The 25,937-nt window shown below is 36.3% G+C and overlaps 1 protein-coding gene across 3 annotated transcripts in view; it reads right to left on the bottom strand.

Moving 5' to 3' along the window:
• Babam2 (BRISC and BRCA1 A complex member 2) overlaps window positions 1-25,937 on the bottom strand; it is a 393,826-nt gene that overhangs the window by 226,109 nt on the left and 141,780 nt on the right. For all 3 annotated transcript variants that reach the window (XM_090337241.1, XM_090337243.1, XM_090337240.1), the window contains exon 6: window positions 20,692-20,766. In XM_090337241.1, the coding sequence (XP_090193367.1) occupies window positions 20,692-20,766 (75 nt within the window). The remainder of the gene's footprint in view (window positions 1-20,691; window positions 20,767-25,937) is intronic.

A 25,937-nucleotide genomic window follows, 5' to 3' on the forward strand; every position in this document is an offset into this window, starting at 1 on the left:
GCTCTCATCAAGAATTCACAGACCTGGCTTGGAAAGCTGTTTGCCTTATTATTCTCTTTCTAATATTTCTAACTATTTGCCTAGTTTGAGACAAGAATAGGCAGGGAATCAGCAGTGTCAAGGCTGAAGGGAAATTACCAACAGTTCAGGATTTCATAAGGAGAGGAAATTTTAGAAACAAAGCAATGATGATAAAGTACAAGTAGATCAAAACTGTGAAAGCAGGGAGCAGAGATGGAGGCAGAACAATCTAGCAGGCTAAAAAAATAATGAATGGATCATTGTTTAACAAAGCCCAAACTGATGGACATGATGGTGGAAGACAGAGAGCAGATATGACCCAAGTACTGAGATCATCTAGTAACCATGAGTTGTAAATTCAATAGCATTGGCAATGATTACCTGAAGAGAGTAGTGCAAGTGGAAAAATAGTCATGTTTTAAAGCTTTCATAGTGTGTCAAGAGAAGTAAGAAAAGGTAAAGCATCCATAATAATGGGAGAAATCAATTTCATTTAGGAGAAGAGGGTAGCAGAAAAAAATGGTAAGTATAAGCAAACCTGTCTCCAGATGTTCAAGTCACTATTATATTGACTATCTTAAAAAGCATATACACTGGGGCCAGGAGTTTGGCCTAGTGGTTAAAGTGCTTGCCTAGCATGCACGAAGACCCGGGTTTGATTCCTTGGTACCACATACATAGAAAAAAGCCGGAAGTGGTGCTGAGGCTCAAGTGGTAGAGCTCTAGCCTTGAGAAAGTCCAAGGATAGTGCTCAAGCCCTGAGCTCAAGCCCAGGGCTGGCAGAAAAAAAAAAAAAGCATACACACTGAAATCTTTAAGATACCACAAAAATAACAACCATCAAATACATCAATTATTACCACCTTCTGCAGAATTATTATAAGCTAAGTACCACATGAAGTATTTCCTATGCATTGTATCATTCTTATATCTGGACTGAGATAGGCACTCCATTTTGGAGAAAATATATCAGAGTCAGTAACAAAACTGGGACTAGATTTCAAATGTAACTTGATACCTTTGCTATCATTAACCACAAACAGAATTAGATGACTTGAAATGTTCTTTCACTGTTTCTGCTTTTTCCATTTTTTTTAAACACCAATTCTCAACCACATCAGAGCACTTCTACCCCATATCTACTCACATGATTCTGAGAATGCACTATAGCATTTTCTTACAATTAGAACACACACTGAAGTTCTTGTAACTTTACACTGAAAAAAATGCATTTTGCTGAAAACACTATTAATGTTCAATCTCAAATTATTAATAACTCACAAAGAGTTTAGTTTCCATAATAGTAACATATCTTGGTGATATTATGAAATTATTTTTCAGTTTCAATGTTTCCTAGCCTCCAAAGAACACAAACAACTCCACTTGTCATTTCTAATTGGTCACACACACACAAATCACAAAATGTACTAAGCATTCTTACCTTGATTTTTTTTTTTTGCCAGTCCTGGGCCTTGAACTCAGGGCCTGAGCACTGTCCTTGGACTTTCTCAAGGCTAGAGCTCTACCACTTGAGCCTCAGCACCACTTCCAGCTTTTTTCTATGTATGTGGTACCAAGGAATTGAACCCGGATCTTCCACTCTACCACTAGGCCAAACTCCCAGCCCTCTTACCTTGATTTTTATAATGAATATATAATTGTTTAAAGAATTAACTAAACATAAGAACATCTCTATCTGGATGTCAATGGTTCACACTTGTAATACTAGCTAGTCAAGAGAATATGATTTGAAGACAGTACAGGTAGGAAAGCTCATCAGACAGACAGACAGACAGACAAGAAAGGGGAGAGGAGAGGAGAGGAGAGGAGGGGAGGGAGAAGGCAGAGGAGGAGAGGGAGGGAAGGAAGGGGGAAGGAAGGAAGGGAGGAAAAGGAGAGAGAGAGGAAAAGGAGAGAGGGAGGGAAGGGGGAAAGGAAAAAGGGAGGGAGGGAGGGAGGGAGGGAGGGAGGGAGGGAGGGAGGGAGGGAGGGGTTGTGAGTCTCTTCTAATTTGACTGAAAAGGGGCTCCTGGGGGCTAAAATGTGGCTTAGTGGTAGAGTGCTTGCCTAACATGCATGAAGTCCTGGGTTTGATTCCTTAGTACCACATAAGCAGGAAAAGCTGGAAGTGGCACTGTGACTAAAGTGGCAGAGTGCTAGCTAGCCTTGAGCAAAATAAGTTCAAGGATGGTACCCAGGGCCTGAGTTCAAGCCCCAATACTGGCAAAAAAAAAAAAAAAAGGTAGAGGGAGACTCATGGTCATTTCTGCAACCTAAATTCTTTTAGGTGAAATGAGAAAAAGTAGAAAAGGAAGTGAAAATAGTGCAGCAATAAAAAATTGTGAGGAAAAGGGAAGGTAAGGGAAAAACAGATGAGTGGGAGGGGTGGGGAGAGGGAAAGTGGGGGAAAAAACATGGAAAAGAGTGGGGCCAGGAGTTTGGCCTAGTGGTAGAGTGTTTGCCTAGCATGCACGAAGACCTGGGTTCGATTCCTCGGTACCACATACATAAAAAAAAGCCAGAAGTGGTGCTAAGGCTCAAGTGGTAGAGCTCTAGCCTTGAGAAAGTCCCAGGAAAAGGGCTCATGCCCTGAGCTCAAGCCCAGGACTAGCAAAAAAAAAAAAAAAAGAGTAACTGTTTAAGAAGTAATGTACCTACTACCTGATGAGTGTAACTATAACCCCGCTGTACATCAATCTCAACAATTTAAATAAAACTGTGAAGAGCCTAATGTCAATTAGGCTAGCAGAAGGGTGCACTCTCAAGATGTGCTGAAGTGTGACAACCGCTTTTAGCTGTGCTCAATCCCACAGTTCAGGTAACATCAATCTCATGTCATGGCAATGATCCACAATGATAAGGATATACCGAGAGAAACCTTTATCTTTTTTATTTTTTAAATATATTTTATTATCATTAAGTAGTTGAACAAAGGAGCTGCATTCAATAAAACAGTTTATGAATACAGTACATCTTGATCAATGTCACTGCTTTCAACATCCCTCCTAACCCACCATTCCCTCATTTCTCTTATTTTTGTATGATATATGGAGAGCAACATTTTCTGTGCTGAGAAATTTTCCTCACAGAAAGCACTGCAGATTGGAAGCCAGGTACAGTGGCTCACGCCTGTAATCCTACCTACTCAGAAGGCTGAGATATGAGGATCAAGGTTCAAAGCCAGCCAGAACAATAAGACCTGAGACTCTTAACTCCAATTAACCTCTAGAAAATGGGAAATGGGGCTCAGTTCAAGGGTAGGGTGGTAGCCTGGAGCTGAAGAGTTCAGCGACAGTGCCTAGGCCCAGGTATAGGCAGTAGCCTTGAGTTGATGAGCTCAGGGACAGCACACAGGCTTAATTCAAGCCCAATGATCAACAACAACAAAAAAAGCATTGCTGATTGGGAAAAGGGCAAGTGTGCCTCTAGTTTGTCTGCACCAATTATCTGTATCACTTGGACAGGCTTATTGTCTAGAAAAAAAAAAAAGCTGCCTCTGTTTGCCCTCCCTGTCTTGATGGCCCAAGAGAAGAGGCACAAACAGGTACTTTGTCAGGGACAGAACACTGTATAGATCAGAAGTGACTCCAGCTGGAAGTAGCAGCTCTGTATCTAGCTGCAAAACAGGATAACTTCCTCCATTTCTCTGCCCTCTTTTCTCCTACTATAGGAAGATTGTTTTGTAGACTCATTATTGCTTCACCAACTGCAGGGAAGGAAATATTTCTATGCAATAAAAATTCTTTTGGTGTTTTCTACTCCCTTCTCATGCATGCAAAACAGGAAAGCATGACACATTGCCTTTTATGGTTACAAAAGATCCAGATGAAGGATCTTAATGTTCTTAGACAATTGTGCTCACAGTATTACCAAAACACTTTCCTAAGTGAACACTGTCTGCAGAGGAAAAGATGCCTTGCATGCTTCCAGCCTCTATATCCAGAAAAGACAGCCTGACCAACGATTACTAAATCAGGTCACTGATTAATCAAACAGGGAGTTCAATGAAATAACAAAATTAATATGCTTATAGATAGTTACTTAAGATGAGACTCTTAAGGTAATTTTAATTGGTTTTTAAAAGTGATTTTACTTTCTTCTTCAAATATCTGAACCATGGCCTTAACAATGTGGTCTATATAACACTGACAATGTATGGCAGAGATTCATCTCTTATAACATGATCACTAATTTATATGCTATTCAACAGCCACCACCACAAAAGATATCATTTGATGAATCTCATCTAAAGCAATACATCTCATATTTCTCATTTCTGGAGAAACTTTTCTTCTTCTAAAGCAGCTGTACAGATAGATTCTTCTGCCTCATCTAAAGAGTGTTCAACAGATAAATCTAAGTACTGAGACCAAATCTACCCTCTCTTTTTTCAGTGCTCTATTGCTGTTTTCATTTAACATACACTGCTTCTTAACAGTTTTAGTAAAATTTTGGAATTTATGGTTATTTTTAAAATGTATACCACAGAAAGTTAAGGCAGAACCTCAGAGTTATGACTAATTCAATTCTGAAAGTAGAGATAATACTTAAGCTCAGAGGTGTTTCTTAACTTCCCCATAATTCCTACTATTAAGGACAAATGTGATGAAGGTTAGGCAATTTAACAACAAAAACCCTAATATAAAAATCTGAGTTTATCAAAGATTATATTCCAAAACGATTGGATGAAAGGCTTTTAAATAGTGAACTCTGTAGTTTCTTTTGATGAATTCTCGATGCAAACCTATATTAATTCTATAGGAATGTATATGTAGCATATAGTTAATAATAAACCAAGAGTCAAGATTGACTTTTAGAATCATACATTTAAAACATTGAAAGCCTTTCCATTTCCTAACAAATGGGGCGATGTCATTCTTTCTGAAAGCAGCATAGAATTCCATTTTGTACAAATACCACATCTTGATCCATTCATCAACTGAGGGACATCTAGGTTGGTTCCATATCTTTGCTATGGTAAATAGTGCTGCAATAAACATTGTTGTGCTGGTGGATTTAGTATGTCTTTGTTTCTGGACGATTGGGTAAATGCCAAGTAGTGGAATTGCTGGGTCATAGGGGAGCTCTATGTTTAGGAAAGACTTAGAAAAGATCATATTAAGTGAAGTAAGCCAGACTCAAAGGAACTTAGGCTCAATGGTTTCACTCATTTGTCATAATCAGTAGAAACCTTGGGCTCTCCTAGCAGAGATTTGCAACAGAGCAAAACCTTGATACAAAAGGCCACATAGTAGGACGCTAAATGAAAGGATCTCTAGGATATAGAAACATAAGCCATATAATGAATGATTGTTGTTCTTAAGGTACTATGTTATCTCTCATCTCTTTTGCTGTCCCTTGGTTATCTCATATTGTTACAGTATCTCACTTTGTTACCTGATATATCGGATATATTTCTATTTGGTTATTTGAAATTGGATAGGGAACGGGGAAAACAAGATGAGGGGTGGGGGTGGGGGGAGGGAAATGAGGACAAAGACATGTGAAAGGGTATCAATGTATGGGAATTAATGCACCATCTATCTGGCAAATATCATGTAACCCTTCTATTAATTACAATTAAAAATATATGAAAAAATTAAAAAATAAAAATATATGCATATATAAAAACATTGAAAAAGCTTATATAAAAATATAAACTGGGTACAGTGGCTCACACCTGTAATCCTAGCTACTCAGTAGGCTGAGATCTAAGGATCAAGGTTCAAAGCTAGCCCAGGCACAAAAGAACCTGAGACTCTTATCTCTAATTAATCTCTAGACAATGGGAAATGGGGCTTGGCTCAAGGGTAGGTCAGTAACCTTGAGCTGAAGAGCTCTGGGACAGCACCCAGGCCAAGTGCAAGCCCCATGACCCACAAAAAATAAATACATGCACTATTAGACTGAACATCTATGACAGTGTTTCAATGAATAAAATGGAATCCTTCCACCACTTCAAATTAAAGGTAATGAGAATTATATTCCTTCATACTGGCAATCCAAACAATGTAACTAAACTCTTAATTTCTCATGAAAAGAACTATGAAGAAGGGATATTTAACCAAAGGCATGGAGATGAAAGTATGTTTAAATAAAAGGCATACTTTAACAATATTGAAAAAATGTGCTTTCTTTACTATATAAAATCAAGCTTATATCAATAAAAACTAGGCAATCCAATACTCATAAAACTTTTCATTAAAGAACTATATCCCATAATAAAAGAAGCAGAGCTTATTTTTCATCCTACCTTACTTGTACAGCAACAGAAAATAAGTTAACTCTAGAACCAAGTCATCAAGTTCAGAAGATTTTTCTCTAGGAATATAAGTCTGGATTATTTTTATCTCAATCCAAATACTGACATAAGGAATATTAATCTACCCCTCATGCAGATAAGAGAAACACAACACTAAATAATAAGAAGTAGGGCCAGGAGCATAGACAAGTGGTATAGTGCTCACCTAGCATGCACGAAGCCCTGGGTTCGATTCCTTGGAACCACATGTTCAGAAAAAGGCAGAAGTGGTCCTGTGGCTCAAGTGGCAGAGCATTAGCCTTGAGTAAAAAGCGTCCGAGGACTGGTGATAGATAGATAGACAGACAGACAGACAGACAGACAGACAGACAGACAGACAAAAGAAGTAACCACCATCCTGAAAGTTCTGTTTCAAGGAAGGTTGTATACTTCATGGCATTTTAAGCAATTATTTTTACTGACTTCTTTTTCTCTATATAAATTTCTCTTATTAAACTTAGGCAACAAGTTGCTAAGAGCTTAGATAAATTTTACTTTTGAGACTATCTGTCAATTTGTATTTAATTAACATAAAAAGCAGTTAAATCTAACATCTCTACTTGATTAATGAATGATTAACAAATGAATAACACTCAAGATACCATACTTAAATATTTTGTTTCCCTCGTTGTGCTCAGCAGCATTAGACATAAAGTTCATCATGTAATGCTACTCTCCCAGCTTTCTAACATCTCACCAACTTCCCTAGTTGACTTCTTCCAAACCTGACTTCCAAATACACTTCTCCCTAGGTGAATTCCTGTAGTCCAATGAATGTAAGTAATATGTTCATGCTAAATGCTTCAAGGTTAATATTTCATCACAGGACGTCTCTCCCTAGGTATCTAAAAGGCAGTTTCAAATTAACATGTCCAATCAAGAATCTGTGTCCAACCCCTCAACCTGCTCACTGCACCCCAAACTTCTACCCAATTGCATGGCCTACCACTTCATCTAAGTCAAAGAGACCACAATCCACCAAGTTACCTATGGCAAAAACCTAATGGTCATCCTTGCTTCCTCTCTACTAGTATTTAATTTTATTAGCATAATAATGGATTTCTTGAAAACTAGGTCAATGCCAAAGGTCTTGGCATTGTAGAGAAGAACTAGGGAAAGGAAGTTTGATAGAATTCAGTGCTTTCATGTGTTTCCTGGGCACTTTCATTGAGTGAAGGCTAAAGAAATTTAGGAAAGAAATGGGAAAGAAATGATCAAACAATGTACTACTAGATGTTCGGGTGTTCACAATGACCCATGCAAAAGAATATTCAATGTTTCAAAATAAAAAAATGAATGTCAAGAAAACTTACTTTGTCCTGAGAAATGACATTTATTTAGATACAAATTAACAGAAATATTTCTGATCATCATTAAGTGGGCAGGTAGGTAGGAAGTCCTATTAACATCTAGAGGGTAGAGGTCAATAATTTACCTAAAAATTCCATGCTGCTACAGGGTAAGGGGCAGGATGGGGGGAGGGGGGACAGAATTAACTGGTCTAAAGTGTCAGTAGTGCTGGCACTGAAAAACACTGGGTAAAGGAATGGCAATGCTACAAATAAATCTATATGTGCTTGTTATAAACTATATAAACTATCTACCACCCCAATCTCTAATGGTATGAATGATTCGCCTCTAAATGTAATTAAGATGTAAAGTATCAATTATAAAAATTAAAGAACATCTATGTTATCTCTCATCTCTTTTGCTATCCCTTGGTTATCTCATATTGTTACAGTATTTCACCTTGTTATCTGATATATTGTATATATGTGTATTTGGTTATTTGAAATAGGATAGGGAAGGGGGGAAAACAAGATGAGGGGTGGAGGTGGGGGGAGGGAAATGGGGACCAAGACATGAAAAAGGGTATCAATGTTTGTGAAGTAATGCACCTTCTATCTGGTGAATATAATGTAAACCTTCTATTAATTACAATAAAAATATAGGGAAAAAATTAAAGAACATGTAAACTGATCAAAATCCTCAGGTGGGAAAATATGTGGATAAATGTATAAATACATGCATGTATATTTATATACATATAAATAGGTTAATATGTAAACTCTTTGATATCCTTCAACTTTGCAATAACATCGAGAATGTTATCTTAAATTAGGAATATGCCATGTATTTTCGTGAGTGTTCATTGTTGCACTAGTCTGTAAACATTCCTCTTTGCCCCCTAAAAGTTATAAACAATCTTTATATTTAGCCCTAGTATCCATAAATTAAATCATGACATTTTCATTTAGTAGAATCCAGAATACTACAAATTCCATGTGGTATTAGTAAGATACACTATAGAACTAAGCTGGGAATGACTCTCTCACTCTCCTGAATAAAACAAATTTCCCCCAGAGTCTTTTGAAGCTATCTAAGGTATGGCCATTGGAAAAGGGAGATGACAGTGATTTTTCTAAGAAAAAGAAGTGTGCATGAAGCACAGAGTAATAGAGTTTATCATTTTGTCCAGTTAGCTAAAAAAGGAGATAGTTTCCATAGCACTACAGAGCAGGCAGAAAGAGACACCAAAATGCCATTCTGAACCATGTTATAAACTTCCTAGAGGCACGGCATTGATGGTTCATGCCTTTAATCCTAGCTAGTCAGGAGGCTTTAGAAGGAAAGGATCATGGTCCCAACCTATGGCAGGAAAAAAAAGTTTGGGCTGGGAGTTTGACCTCGTGGTAGAGTACTTGCCTAGCATGCTCAAAGACCCAAGTTCGATTCCTCAGTACCACATACATAGACAAAAGCCAGAAGTGGTGCTGAGACTCAAGTGGTAAAGCTCTAGCCTTGAGAAATCCCAAGGAAAGTGCTCAGGCTCTAAGCTCAAGACTAGGACTGTCAAAAAAAAAAAAAGTTCACAAGAGCCCTACTTAACAGAAAAGGCTGGGCACAATAACATGTACCTGTCATCACAATGAAGACAATGTTCAAACAGATTCCTGTTCAGGTCAGCTGGGTGTAGGTTGAGGGAGGAGAGGTAAGAATCTATCTCCAAAACAACAAGAACAAAAAGAGTTGACCCAAAAAGAGTTGGTAGAATGCTTACTAGCAAGCAAGGAATTCTGAGTTCAAAACACCCATACTTAAAAATAAAGATCATATAATAGTAAAGAAAGATAAAGTTCAAAAAAATGGATTAGAGCTAGGCTGAATGAAGCTATTTGGTACTATCCGAAATTATGTCTATCTCGTTTTTTCATAAAACATATAAAATTGGATTTGCTATAAAAATTATGGTAATTTGCTACAATGATTAGCTAATATATATATTGTTATTTAAAGAATTAATTTTATAATAACCACAGTAACATGGGTTACTTAGTGAGGGCTCTATGGCATTCACTGAACTCAGTCTTCACAGCCCAGAAATAAGGAGCTACATATCCTTATTTTATTTTTAAATAGAGCTTAATACAATTTAGAAGGAACTAAGCAAGTCATGGTATCTTATACCTATAATCCCAGCACACAGAGGGCTAAACAGAACTGTGAGTTTGAAGCCAGCCTAGGTTGCCCAGCAAGTTCTAGGGCACACTGAGCTATACATGAAACCTTGCTTTAAAAAGAAAAAAAAAAAACTAGAAGGAATTAAGAGCGCTCTGATCAAACACATTCCAACGATACCTAGAAATATATTAGACAGGATTTGTTAATTATATATTTTCTAATGCAGTCCTAGATACCAATTAGGTATTAAATAAACAATAATAATCAGAAATCAGTTAGATGTAATGGTATAATCTGCCTAATATTGAAGAAGTGGCCCTTTCATTTTAAGAGGCCACTGAAAAGCTTGGAGGGATAAAAAGAAAGATGACTACAGAGAACCGAAAGGGAGAGAACAGCAAAAGCAATATGTATGTAACTAAGAACCAATAGTGAAGAGAACAAATGATGTGGAACTTCCCTTATGTGTGAATTTATACATGTGGTTGTCCCTATTTTCAGTTTGTTAGGCATCTCTAACAAAGATCACTCCTACACATGCACACACACCTGTATGTACGCGTACACACACACACACACACACATACACGTGCACACACACACGTACATGTATATGCTGAATTCTCCATTAAAATATCCTCTCAAATACAAGTGGAAAAAATAGAGCAGGTTTTAAAAATTCATGTACTCATTTTTTAAATTTTTTTAATCAATCCAGTTATTTTGAGTTGCTATTCACCAAAAACTATAAGATATGTCAGTGTCGGGCCATATGTTGAAAATCAACAGGATTCTTTTTCTTCTAGCATTCTCTCTCTCATTGGCAGGTTTTCTTAGTAAGATCTGTCATCTGGCAGAGCTCACTCTGCACAGTTGATGATTTTCCATAGGTTATGTTTTCAGGCTGAATCATAATCTTTTGTAGTCATGATCTGCTGAAATTCTCATCACATTCATACAATATTTAAAACATTTTTTAAAATGTAATGTAAAAAGGTCTTTTTAACCATACTCATAATTAAATTAATATCAAACTGTCTTGGCAGAATTTTTAATTGTGTGGTAAAAGTACTTAAGTTTTAGAACTTAAAAATCCCAAATCTACCAGGGTTGTAAACTTAGTATTCTATGTATTCTTAACAAAATATTTTCTGTGGGCCGGGAGTTTGGCCTAGTGGTAGAGTGCTTTGCCTAGCCTGCACGAAGACCTGGGTTCGATTCCTCGGTACCACATACATAGAAAAAAGCCAGAAGTGGTGCTGAGGCTCGAGTGGTAGAGCTCTAGCCTTGAGAACGTCCAAGGACAGTGCTCAGGCCCTGAGCTCAAGCCCAGGACTGGCACAAAAAATGTTAATAAATTCTTTAATAAAAAAAGAATACATTTAAAAAAAATGTTTTCTGCATCTGCCAAAGGGGGTCACAAATGTTACATTGCGTGACTTGGTCTGATTTATGGTTGAGATTGTCAGAACTTGTATTTTGTGCTCTTACTACACATGTACATTGTAAATATTGCATAAGAAGATAAGAATGCAATAGCCATAAAAATAATTGTGGGATGTTGCATAATCAGAATTCTGCTTCGATTCTTTATTAGGATAGTCTCATCAAACTTGTGCATTTCCTTTAAATTTAAGATTTTAATCAGTTCAATTGTAGATATAGCAATTTAAAACTATATGAAAGTAGGATCTATGCAAATAATGTAAGAACTCATCATTACCAATCACTTTCATATATATATATATATATATATATATATACACACACACACACACACACACACACACATTTATTACATACAACCTGGAAGGCTATAATGAAGCTCAAGTACAACATACTTGAATTACTCCACCTTGACTATAAGACAGCATGCATGAGATAAGATGTGAACTGGGTTCCATCTTCTATCAAGTGATTTGATGACATCACTATTTTAGAATGGGAAAGGATAAGAAATGCTCATAAAGAAACTATTATATCGCCATCAAATAAAAAGGCAAGTATTTTCTTTTATTTTCATTTTGGCAATGCTGGGGGTGGAACCCAGAGCTTCAAACATGTTAAGCAAATGTACCCAACCCATAGAACAAGTATTTTCACAATTCCATTAGAGCTAAAAGAAGTATGCAACAAGCACTGAATGTGTGACTATGCTAGGTATTAAATACTACTGTTTCATGCAAAGAAAGGGCTACTCTACACAGAACTTCTATGATAAAAAAATCTCTTTTTATACAAGGAGCATTACTAAAATACATGCTCAGCTTGCTGTATTATTTGCATCAGTGTACTTAGCATTTGGCTGTTATTATTTAAGGGCACTACAAAAAAAATACCACAAAACATGGCAAATTTTGCATTATAATGACATACTTTCACTGTTTATCCATTACAACCAGACAAATTTATATTGCTAAAGCATACTCCATAGGAGAACAGAATGCTTGAAGGATTACTGCTTAGACCAGTGGAGACTCCAGCCCATGGGCCATAGAAGGCCTTCAAAACCATCCTTAATATGTGGCGATTAGATCCAAACAGTACAAGAGCGATGACTCAATATTTGCGTACCCAATGCTATGGACATGGTATTGGAAATATAAACACAACTACATGGACATAAAAATCTGTGACTCTATAGACATAATATTTTATTACATAGATTAATATGTATCTATGACATACAAACCCTCAGCCTAATTTTAATTATGTTCTAAAAATCTAAGTGCCAGTGATTGTATATATAGATTCCCTTTTTGAATACTTGTTTGTTAAATGTGTCATTTGAAATATGATGTAAAAATCAATGTTAATAAATTCTTTAATAAAAAACATGTGGCACAAGACAGACTATATGCTTTCCCTCTGCTAATGGTGGCTATCTATGGGAATTAATGACTTTGTATGGCTTGTGAATTGTATTATTAAAACCCAAATGGCCCTTGACAGACAAAAAATTTTCTCACCCTGCAAGGGAATGAGGGTAGAACTGGTTAACTGATAAGCATTTGAACAGGTGTATATGTATATATGTATGTATGTATGTATATGTATATGTATATATGTATATATATATATATATATACACATGCCAGTCCTGGGCATGGGCTCAGGGCCTAAGCACTCTCCTTGGGCTTTCTCAAGGCTAGAGCTCTACTACTTGAGCCACAGCACCACTTCCAGCTTTTTTGTATGTTTGTGGTACTGAGGAATCAAACCCAGGACTTCATGCGTGCTAGGCAAGCACTTTACCACTAGGCCAAACTCTCAGCCCCCTGAACAGTATATTCTAACTGTAATTTTATAAAGAAAATTACAAATAGTTCATAAAATTACAAGAAAGACAATGAAAGAAAGCCAAAAGGAGAATTTTCAGAGTTGTTTATTACTGCTCTTCATTTTGGGAGAGGGAAGGTTAGAAGGGTAGAAACTTATACTAGTGTCAAAATTATCATGTGTTGTATTTGGATATTTGGCAATAGTAAAACTTTGAGTTTTGAACTTGAGATGGAAGAATCATGAGAAGGAAAAAATGAAGGAATGCCATAAATTGACCTTAATTCTGATGAAAGTCTTCCTAGTATATTTGAATATTTTGAATAAGTAATAAATTCAATAGTTTGAAATACTAATTCAATAAATAAACAATCACAAACCCATTTCTATTCTGTACCAACTCCAAGCTCAAACGTGTGCTAAGTTTGCTTCACCCATTTTGCATACCCGAAACATGACAGTGAACCATGGCACAACACCATGGCAAGATGACACTGCTCATTTTATGGTCAGAAAAAAGGAGGAAGAGACCAGAACTCATAATCTCCTTTCAGGGATTAACCCCTAAAGATTTAACTTTGTCTTCCTAGGCCTTACTTCTTAAAGGTTCTGCTACCTCCCAACAGTATGACCCTGGGAACCACCAAGCCTTCAGTACGTTAGTCTTGAGAAAATATTTGAGATCAGACTATAGCAGAAATAAGGAGGAATAAGTCCTCTAATTTCGCTCTTCTTTTTCAAAGCTGCATTGACTATTTTAGGTTCTTGGTATGACAAAATTTCAGAATTAGAATCTTATTCTCCAAAAATAATGTCACCTCATAAATATTACCAACAATCCTCTGTGATGTCTACCTATCTTAGTACTGATGGGTTATAACAAATATTATAAATGAGGTAGTGTCTGACAATAGAAAGTTATTTTTCACAGTTCTGAAGGCTAGAAACTCCATGGTCCGGTATTTGCTAAAGGTATCTGGTATCTGCTAAAGGCCTATTTCCTGGTTCATAATTAGTGCCTTCTTATTCTGTCTTCACATGCAGAGAAGATTGACTAGCCCTCTGGGGTCTTGTTTAGATGTACACTAATCCTGTTCATAAGGGTTCTATCTTCAGGCCTTCCAAAGGCCCCACATATGAATACCACACTGAGCAGGAGTGACAGAAAGACAGGGACATAAACTTTCCAACCACTGAAATAACTGATCTTAATTGCAGTTTGGGAAAATTCAGATGTACAAGAAAACTGAATAAAGTATATATTTTAAAATATTATTTAAAAAGAGTAAAGACAGAATAAATGAAAGAAAAGAAGGATAGAGGGAGACTTCAAAATAGCTGAAGGTGACAGTAAAATATAAACAAATCATGACAAAAACTACTCACTCATTGAGTCAAATCCCTGTATATCTGCTATAATTAACCAGATGTCCCTAAGAAATACCCCATTCCACAATCTAGAAAAGGAATCAGTAAACTATTGTCATAGGCAAAATCCAGCCCAAAGCCTGTTTTGGAATATAAAGTTTTATTGGAACCCAGCCACACTCATTCATTTACATATTGTCTGTAGCTGCTTTCATGCTATGACAGCAGAGTTGAGTAGTTGTGACAGAGACCATATGGCATATCAGCCTAAAATTCTACCATCATGCCCTTTAGAGAAGATTGCAGGCCCCTCATCTAGAGAAAGTTGCTCTCTAAGCTCTGCTTCTCTCTCTCTAAAGAAGAGATGAGACAAGAAGAGTGAACTGAAAATCCCAAGTCCCATCTTCAATGAAGTAACAGAATAAAGGTTCAGATCATCTCATTGCAGTCTTTGTGATTAAGGTCCACATACAAATTTTGGATCATATTTAGTGCGTATAAATCAGACTTATTATAGGAATGAACAGCACACTACTTTTATGGCACTTTCTTCTAGGTACTTGTTCGTACTTCTATAAAAGTATGCCCACTACCATTTGATTGGACAGAAACTATTTCCTTTCAGATAAGATGAGAGCACCCTGTGAATTCTTTATGCTCTTTTAAAAGTTCCAGACAACTAACTGCTTTGCTTTAAACTGATTTCACAAGAATGAGTTAAAGCAGTCTTTTCTAAAAGCTGCTTATTAAGTGTGACTTCATCAGATACAAAAAAACTGTCTTAAATTTGGGGGTTTTGTTTGATATGTCATATAAGAAAAGGCTTTGTAAGGTTAGCCTCTGAATTTATATTCGTTCGTTCATGAAAATCAGAGAGCTTTTTATCTTAATCCTAAATGTGCTGAGAAGTAATTATAATCAATAGAGCAAACTGGATTTTTAAAAAAGGGAATATTTGGAGGTGTTACCAGTTTTCTTCTTAGCAAATAAGTAAAACTAAATGAAATAATTCAAATTATAAAAAGTCAAAATTGATACCTACCTCCTAAAAGAATCTCATGGTTATTAATCAACCTGATTCTTTTTTTTAAGTATAGAGAATGTAAAATCATCCACTAATTTTAAGGAAAGGTAAAAAGAATAAAAACTTCCAGAACCACATCACACCATTACGTCTTTTCCTAGGTATATGAAAGAAATGGATGTACTCAAGAAACATTTTCTTTAAAGTTTTCAAACGAAGAACATCAGTAAGCTAATCATATTGAAAAATACTAAGAATGTGAATGATTTCTGGTAGTGCATGCCTATATAAGTTCAGCTACTTGTGAGTCAGAGGCAGGAGGATTGAGAGTCTAAGGTCAGCTGGGTCTGGATAGGGAAATCCTGTCCCCAAAACATGAGGACTTAGGTCCCCAAGACTACCAAAAAAATCCTTATGATTTTTTGGATAATATGTGATCATATCAGTTGTGAATTTCCCTTAGTCATTTCAGTACATGTTATTTCCATCACGTAAAAAGCAGATAGTTTTCATATGAAAATAATTAAAACCCTGAGTTTCTAGGCCTCTTATAATAACATCCGCATATCTGCTAACACCAGTCTCACATTCTTACATGGAGAACAACTTTGTAGCAGTATAGCAACTGGTGCCTCTAGATGAAGCACACACTTCCTAGTCTGTTACAGTTCTTACCATGTCCTACTGTATGTTATCAACCCAGAGCACTTTTCAGTACCTGTTTGGTCATAGGAACATCTGCATGTGTTAATGAAGCTTGGACTAGAAACAGACTGACCTCAAACAGGTGACTTTCCAGTGTCAGGCTGAGAAGGCTTACTCCTGTGCTGATCAGATAATTTCACTCAACACACATTAGCCCTAAGATACTCCCTTCTGCATTAGTGACCTGCTTCAACGATCATGTATTAATAGCCTGGATGTTTACTACAACTCTCTCACCTTTCCTAGGCTCTTGAATATGTCACAATAACCTGACCTTAATTTTTGCTTTCTCCCTTTGCCTGGCAGAGTGACCCACTTAGGATTGTGTACCCTGACTCACATGCCTCACTTCTAACACAGATAACTTTTTTTACACGTAATTTATTTCCATATACTGTCACAATTCAGATTCCACAGAGAAACTACATTTCACCAAGCATTCCATCAAATGAATGGTCTACTTCATGTAAAATGATGCCAACAAGATTACCACAGAAACCCTAAGTCCAAATACTTTAGTCATAGTGAATTGTTAAATCATTGATGCTGCCCTAGCAGGACTAACACCTAAACATACCCAGTTGAGATTACGCTCCAGAACTATTCATAAGTAATATGGGCTTTTCTTATGCAACAAAGAAAAGTTACTGGAGACGTTTTGTTTGAGGGGGAAAGTTCTGTTTGTCATATGCACTCCCTGCTGGAAATAACTATTTAAATCTCCTATCCAGTGGAATCCAGCAGAAAATATGCATTTTCCGAGATTTTTCTATGTGATAGTGTAATAGGGGTTAACTTTAAGGATTTTAACTTTAATATAGTCTCAATAAAACTGGTTCACAATTTTAAGAGACTAATTCAGACACACATAATGTTTAAGTAAGGTTCTTTCCTCCCTTCTAAATGTTGTATCTATAGTTTATGAGCATTCTTTGTTATATAATAAAAAATTTAGTAGACAAATGATTATCTTTTTCTTTAGGACTCTCACCAGGAGTATTGCTTTTCCAAGAAAAAATAAAAGAAATATTTCTCAAAACAAAAATAAACATGGGAATATACACCGGTGGTATATGCCTATAATCTGAGCTACTCAGGAGGCTGAGATCTGAGGATTGTAGTTCAAAGTCAGCCAGGACAATAAAGTCTGTGAGACTCTTATATCCAATTAGCCACCAGAAAAACTGAAGTGGCACTGTGGCTCAAGTGGTAGAGTGCTAGCTTTGAGCTGAAGGCTCAGGGACAATACGTAGGCCCAGAGTTCAAGCACCATGACTAACAAAAGAAACAGAAAAGAAAGAAAAAAATGATGGTATGAATAGAAAGTCTATACATGTTCAGAGACACAATTTTTTTCCAAATAATTCCCATCTGTGCTTGACTAAATTCATGGACACAGAACCTGATGCACGAACATGAAACTGGGCTTGGTGGCTCACACCTGTAATCCTGGCTACTCAGGAGGCTGAGATCTGAGGATTAAGGTTCAAAGCCAACCCAGGCACAAAAGGATCTGAGACTTTTATCTCCAATTAACCTCTAGAAAAGGAAGCAGGGGCTTGGCTCAAGGGTAGGGCAGTAGCCTTGAGCTGAAGTGCTCAGGGACAGTGCCCATGCCAATTTCAAGCCCCACAAAAAAAAAAATGCCATAATGAAAACTTATACTTTCATCGTTTCAATACACTTCCTGTGGGAGGAATCACAATTTTTACCAAAAAATGTATTAGTTGAGGAGTCGTGGGGTATGTAACTGAGCGTGAGAATATACAATGAGCCATAGACTATACAATGTAGGAACTATTTTCTACTACATAGACTATGGGAACTGAGTATGTGCACAACATCTTTCATGCAGTTTATATAATTTCTAGTGAATAAAGAAATGTTCATTAGGATTATGAAGTAAACTAGTTTTTACATAACTGATTAAGTTTTTGACATAGTTCAACCAAGAGTAAAATTCAGACTCCAAAGCCAGGTTTCATTCTATCTATCTATCTGTCTATCTATATATCTATCTATCTCCTGAGTATATTCTGAGAAATTATATCACTGAATATTTAATTAATTTCTTCAGCACAATATCACAGAATCCTATCAGTAAGAAAAATGGGTTTAATGAATAATATAAATTTAGGAGTTAATGATGGCTTCATCATAGTATAATGAAACTACACTGGAGCAAGAACTCTATGCTTTGTCAGTATTTAAAAGTTTGAGCCAGGCACAGTGGCTCATGCCTGTAATCCTGTGACTCAGGAGGCTGAGATCTGAGGATTGTGGTTCAACCAGCCCAGGCACTAAAATCCATGAGACTCTTATCTCCAATTAACCAACAGAAAACTGGAAGTGGCACTGTGGCTCATAGGGTAAGGCAGTAGGATTGAACTGAAGAGCTCAGAGACCGCACCCAGGCACATAGTTCAAGTCCCACAATGGACAAAAAAAAAAATTCTAATTTACCATTTAATTGCTTGGGAAGATTAGGTAAAAGATTATTGGCCTTGGTGAAGAGTAGCCTAATCCTAGGAATCAGTATTAAATCTTACTCTTCGAATTAACTTATTAATTATAAGCCTGGCAACAGATGAAGAGCAACATAATATAAATAATATGTAAAGGAGTTCCTAATGCAAATTTTGTCTAAAAAGTATAGTCAAACATCCTAAGATTATGATACAACTCAATGACCTTACATCTTAAAACCCTTGACAAGTATTCTAAATAATTTTTGGTATTCTAGTATACTGCTTTTTGTTTGTTTGCTTATTTGTTTTTGTATATTCAAGATTTATGTTTTATGTTTTTGTTTTATGGTTATACTAGAATTTTTCCCCTTTTATCCTTGTTGTTTTCATTTTCATGAACCAAAGATCCAGAAATTCATTGCATTTATCTACAGGAAAAGAAATTCCTGAGACAAGAGTGTGACCTACTGGTAGAGTGCTTGCCTAGTATGTAGGAAGCCCTGGGTTCAATACCTCTGTACTACATACACAAAAAGAGCCAGAAGTAGAGCTACTGCTCAAGTGGTAGAGCGCTAGCCTTGAGAAAGCTCAAGCACAGTGCCTAGGCCCTGAGTTCAAACCCCAGGGCTGGCAAAAAAGAAAGAAAAAATCCCCAGCCATATTAATTTGGAAAAAAAAATACATTTTACAGTTTTGACAAATGGGTTCCGCCTATGTCTTTCTGACTAGCAAGGAGAGGAAGAGCAAACTACAAAGTAAAAAGATATTAAAACAGATATATGGGAGTTTGATACTGAGGAGAAAAAAACATTATAGGCAAATGCTATTTTTTTCCTTTGACTCTCACATAAGCAGAGGCATCAATGTTAAGTAAATATAAAAGCTACTCAAACAAACAAGGCCCAACAATTCAAACAAACATACTGTAACTATGTAATTGTGGATTAAGACAATTGTACCAATAATGTACTCATATGTACTACTGAATTTGGCCTTAACTGAGTTAAAAAAGTTTGAACTCTAATATACGACAATTACTAGGTGTATGTTATAACAGTTTCTAAGGAAACTGCTTGATATTCTACTAGAATACAATAATCACTGAAATTTAATTCATTGTGCCCTGGAATCACAGATTGAACATGTATTTCCACCAAAGCAGTATAGACAAACAGGCAGAAGATGCTAACCTCCAGTCTTATTTGCACATCTCAACCATGGTATTCGGAGTAGAAAACTAAGCAACTGGAATCTACACCCAAAAGCATAAACACACACACACACACACACACACACACACACACACACACACACAAACTCACTCTCTCTCTCTCTCTCTCTCCATCTTTTGTTTACAGAAATTCTTCTCTTGTATAGAAAGCAAAAAAACATTCCCTAGTCCTTTCCACTGTTTTATTTTATACTCTACCAAACCATATTATTAAGCAATCATTATTAAGATGAAGAACAAGATAATATTTATTGACTACTCAGTTACTCAGTTCAGGGAAATTTGTATAAGGGCTCTGTCTTCTCTAAATAGTTATAAACACCATTACTTCTCTAACAACATCAAATTAGCAAGGCAAAAATTTTTCTTACATTGGATTGAAATTAAATAACCATAGGTTGAAATAAGGGTAGTCAGCCATCTTAAATCCTCATGAGCAATAAAACCAGGCCTCCATCTTATGGCTTTCTTTTCAGGACTTGCTCCTTACTCCATTTAGTTTCTCTTACTAACCACAGTCTAATCGACAGTCTAATCTCTGAGTGTCAATTTTAACCTCTGTAAAATATCCACATATCCCCTCCCCCAATAAGGTTGCCCCATAGGCCTGCTTCCAATTTTTTAAAAAGGATTTGTATTAGTGTATAGTAACTGTATAAAGTGAAGGATTACATCAACAAATATAGCTTTTTGATAGCTAACTGAAGGTAAGAGTCTCACAAAGTTTCCTGTGAAACATCATGAAATCATGATGCTCATATGTCAACCTCCTGAATAGTTAGGATTACAGCATGAGCCATCAGTACTTGACCCCAAAACATAGAAATTTTACCTTGAGAAGGTATGTGGGAATATTGCTGAAATCCACAGGCAACTTCAAAAGAAAACGAGCCGAAAATTCACCAGTCTATAGGAAAAGAAAAAGGTATAAGAAAAAGGTACAAGATTAACATATAAATTGAAAAATAATCACTGTAGCCAGCTAAAAACTCAACCTGCTTCCTAAAATCAGGCAAGAAGGTTGAAAAGTAGAAGAGAACCAAAAATAATTCTAACATTATTAATTATTAAAATGCTCTAAAATCTTAATTTTAAATGTGCGATAAAATTATAATACGGGAGTATAACCATTTATTTTAAAATATGAATATATATGAATATAATTACTTTAAGTCAAATTATAAGAATAAACCTACCTCCTAGATTCATTTGCTTTAATTAAAGCATTCAAACCACTAATATCTATAACACACAAATCCTTCTCATAAGTCACTATTCATTAAATATGTCCTGAAGTACATACAAAAGTCAAACTTCCACCAAAATAAACTCAGAGAAAGACTGGATAAGTGGGACTGCATTAAAATGCAGAGCTTCTGTATGACAAAGTACATAGATAGTAAATTAATTAGGAAGCCTAGAGAATGCGAGAAGATCTTCACTAACCATACAACGAACAAGGCCTCATATCTAAAATATATCAGCAGCTCAAAAATTGAATCACTCCAAAACTAATCTCCAAAGTAACAACCATCCCATTAAAAGATGGGCCAAAGACTTAAAGAGTCTTCTCTGAAGAAGAAATAAGAATGGCCTATAGACACATGAAGAAATGCTCAACATCTCTGGCCATAAAAGAAATGCAAATCAAAACAACTCTAAGATTCTACCTCACTCCAGTTAGAATGGCCAGGATCAAGAAAACTAATAACAGATGCTGGAGAGGATATGGCCAGGAGGGATCACTACTACACTCTACACTGTTGGTGGGAGTGCAAACTCGTTCAGCTACTATGGAAAGCAGTATGGCAGTTCGTCAAAAGACTAACCATAGAAACTCCCCTATCACCCAGCAATTCCACTACTTGGCATTTACCCAATCATCCAAAAACAAGGGCATACTAAATCCACTAGCACAACGATGTTCATTGCAGCACTATTTACCATAGCAAAGATATGGAACCAACCCAGATGTCCCTCAGTTGATGAGTGGATCAACAACATGTGGTATTTATACACAATAGAATTCTATGCTGCTGTCAGAAAGAACGACATCACCCCATTTGTAAGGAAATGGAAAGACTTAAAAAAATCATATTAAGTGAAGTAAGCCAGACTCAAAAGAACACGGGCCCAAGAGACTCCCTCATTTGTCAAAATCAGTAGAAACCTTGGGCTCTCCTAGCAGAGATTTACAATAGAACAAAATCGAGAGACATAAGGCCAAATAGTATGACGTTAAATGAAAGGATCTCCAGGATATAGAAACAAAAGCCATATAATGAGTGATTGTTGTCCTTAATGTACTATGTTATCTCTCATCTCTTTTGCTATCCCTTGGTTATCTCATATTGTTACAGTATTTCACCTGGCTATCTGATATATTTTATATGTGCTTAATTGGTTATTTGAAATTGGATAGGGAAGGGGGGAAATCAAGATGGGGGGGATGAGGAGGGAGGGAAATGGGGACCATGTCATGAGAAAGGTTATTAATGTTTGTGAAGTAATGCACCTTCTATCTGGTGAATATAATGTAACCCTTCTACTAATTACAATTAAAAACTCTAAATAAAAAAGTAATAATAATGTAAAAAAACTTCTCATAATCAGAAAAATTACTTTGGTAACAAATCAGCAAATATATATAATAGTTTACTATAATAATAATGGTATAATTATAGAGCAAAAAATCAGTATAAAGCTCAAATAAGTTGTTAATTTTTTGAAAATCCATTAACATAATTATCATCAGCTTGTATTTTTAGCAATTGCCTCTGTGAAATATGTCTATAAAAATGTATGTACAGCTATGTTATTGCTCATCTCTTTTGCTGACCCTTGGTTATCTCATGGTTACAGTACTTTACCTTGTTATCTGATATAATGTATATATGCTTATTTGGTTATTTGAAATAGGATAGGGAAGGGGGGAAAACAAGATGAGGGGTGGAGGTGGGGGGAGGGAAATGGGGACCAAGACATGAAAAAGGGTATCAATGTTTGTGAAGTAATGCACCTTCTATCTGGTGAATATAATGTAATCCTTCTATTAATTACAATAAAAATATATGGACAAAATTATGTACAGACATATACATATATATATATGTACATAGCAGCTCCTATTTTTAATTTTACTTTTTTGATTTTACTTTATTACTTATTTCTTTGTGTACTTGGGGATGGGATGGAAGTAAGCACTCTACCATCAAGTTACACCTCAGGTCCAGTTCCCATTTAAAAAAGAAAAGAAAACCCATGTAGAGAAATAAAAATATAAGTTTTTTCCTCTCCAAGAATGGATCTGCCTGGGCAAGATGCTAAGCACTTATAATCCCAGCTATTCCGGAAGTACAAGTTGAGAACAGCTCAGGCAAAAACTAGCTTGAGACTCTCTCTGAAAAATATGCTAAAACAATTTTAAAAGATGGAAGGCACGGCACAAGTGTTAATACACTTAACTAGCATGCATGAAGCCCTGAATTCAAATCCTAGTACTGGGGGCAGTGAGGGGGAACTAAGACATTCATTCTGTGACTTCTAAAGAGCTCCAATAGCACGTCTGTCTACCTTCTTTTAAAAAGCAAGTCACACAAGAAAAAAATTAAAAAATAAAAAGCAAGTTACATAAGCTCCCACTAAAACATATCTTTAGGCATAGCATTTACAAATAATTTTTATGGATGAGGAGGTGAAACACTCAAGCATCCAAAAGCATCTCTTACAGATGTTTCCACAACACTTCTGCAAATACCTTTCCAACTGGCATCAGTATTCTGACCCTAATTTTAAAACTCTGACATCAAACCTTGAATGAAAACAGAAATAAAAACCTTGACCTTATTAGACAACAATAATAACTAACGTCTCCTCAGTTCATCAATGTTTATTTTACAGATTACACTATCTTTTAACTTACAACAATCACTGGCTAAGGACAGAACATTTATCCCTTATCATAACCTAACCTCTGACAGAAAAGACAAAAATGTGAAGGGATAGAAACAAAGCTGAGTCAAGTTTTGAGAGTAAGAGTCACAGAAAGTTACTTTATTGCCAGGAATGCCAATGATACAAGACAAATCTGATATTCAAAGCTTAATACCTGCTCTCAGTGGCAAATTCATAAGACTATCTAATGGTCTACAAAGTACTCACCATGGTAGGTGGAAGAAGTTTAGTGAAATGTTTTAAGTATAGTCATAGCCTTTTGCTATTATGTAAGATTTCCAGAAAGGTAGGTTCTAGGATTATGTTTAGTTCCTAAAGGACTTTAAAGCTGATACACCTTATTAACACATAGCTGGAACCAAGGGCCCTCCTCCCTTAGTGCCAGTCCTGAAGCTTGATCAGGGCCAGGGCACTGTCTCTGAGCTTCATTTTGCTCAAGGATAGCACTCTACCACTTGAACGACAGGTCTATTTCCAGCTTTTTTGGTAGTTCAGTGGAGGTAAGAGTATCATAGACCTTCAGACCCAGGCTGGCTTCAAACTGTGATCCTCAGATCTCAGCCTCCTGAGTTGCACCTGGCTAAGAATCCATTTTTAAGTATAATAGATAATAATTTGAAAGGACAATATGTAGAGGCAACATATAAGAGTAAGAAGTTAAATGGATGTTTATAGAAGACTCAATTCCCTGAACCACGTGGATTTGAGAGCTTAGAAAAGAGAAAGTCTTCCCCCAGTGCTGTGTAAAGAACTATAAATGAAGAAATACTCATCAAAAGGACAAATGTTCTAAACAATGGTATTCCTCTCTTTCTCCTATGTCAGCTATGTAGCCATCTTTTAAAAAAGAAAAACAACAGACTTTAGAACTGAAGGAATGGCTTGAGTGGTAAAGCTCCAGTTATGAGCCTAAATATGAACAAGCAAGAGCTTGAAGCTTTCAGTCAAGTCCAAGCACCAGCAAATATAAAAACTAATATGCATACACACTATTTTCTCTTCAGCTGCCATCTTATTTCCTTGCTCTACTTTACAAAAATCATTTCCTGGCTGGGAGTTTGGTCTAGTGGTAGAGTCCTTGCCTAAGATACATGAAGACCCAGGTTGGATTCCTTGGTACCATATACATAGAAAAAAAACTAGAAGTGGAGCTGTGGCTCAAGTGGTAGAGCTTTAGGAGCTTTAGCCTTGAAACATGTCCAAGGACAGTGCTCAGGCCCTGAGTTCAATCCCCATGACTGGCAAAAAAAAAAAAAAAACCACTTCCTGAAAAATCTGAGCTTATATTTAAGATCTGAATTTCTCTTTGATTATTCTTTCCAATCAGCTTTTCCTCCTCTCCACTTCACCAAAACAGTTCACAAGGTCATTAATGTCTTCTCAATACCAAATTCAATAGCCATTTCTCATCTGAACATATCAATAGCATTTTCACACAGCTGAAACACAATTCAACTAGTTTCCTAGATCTCAGCTTCTAGAATCTGCTCTACTTCACTCCTCCCACATCAACCTCTAAACAGTGGGGTATACAACTGAGTTTAATCCTCAAACTTGTTTTTCTTTACTACACTCCCTCAGTGATCTCATCCAAGCTCATGATTTTAATATTCATGTGTTCAGGAAAGTCATGATTTATGTGACTCCCCAATGTTATATCTCTATTCTAGACTTCCTTCTAATTCAAATTTAATGTAGCAAACTACCACAAAGAAAACCAGAGTACTGATTTTGTGCTCTTGCCTCAATATTTATTGTCCATTTCAGTAAATAAAAATTCTACTTTTTTCAAGTCTCTCACACCCAAACCTCCACAATCATCTTACCACTCTTTCTTACTTGACATTTAAAATAATAGCAAATTCTGTTTAATCCACCTGCAAATTATATCTTTGAATCCTGCTACTTCTTACCTCAACTTTCCCCACCACCACTGCCACATCTTGGACTGAGACTCCATTATCTCTAGGTGGGACAACCTGCTTCAGACCTTGTTCAGGTGCAATTTAATATCACCCCACCAGACAATACGACACTTTCAACACTTTTGGTTGGATTATGATCCTCATTCGTTCAAAACTCTCAAATAAGGAGAACTGTAGCTCCTTAAGGAATAATCTGACA

This window comes from Megascapheus bottae, chromosome 7 (genome assembly GCF_031878675.1).
Source record: "Megascapheus bottae isolate mThoBot1 chromosome 7, mThoBot2.hap1, whole genome shotgun sequence".
Lineage (NCBI taxonomy): Eukaryota > Metazoa > Chordata > Mammalia > Rodentia > Geomyidae > Megascapheus > Megascapheus bottae.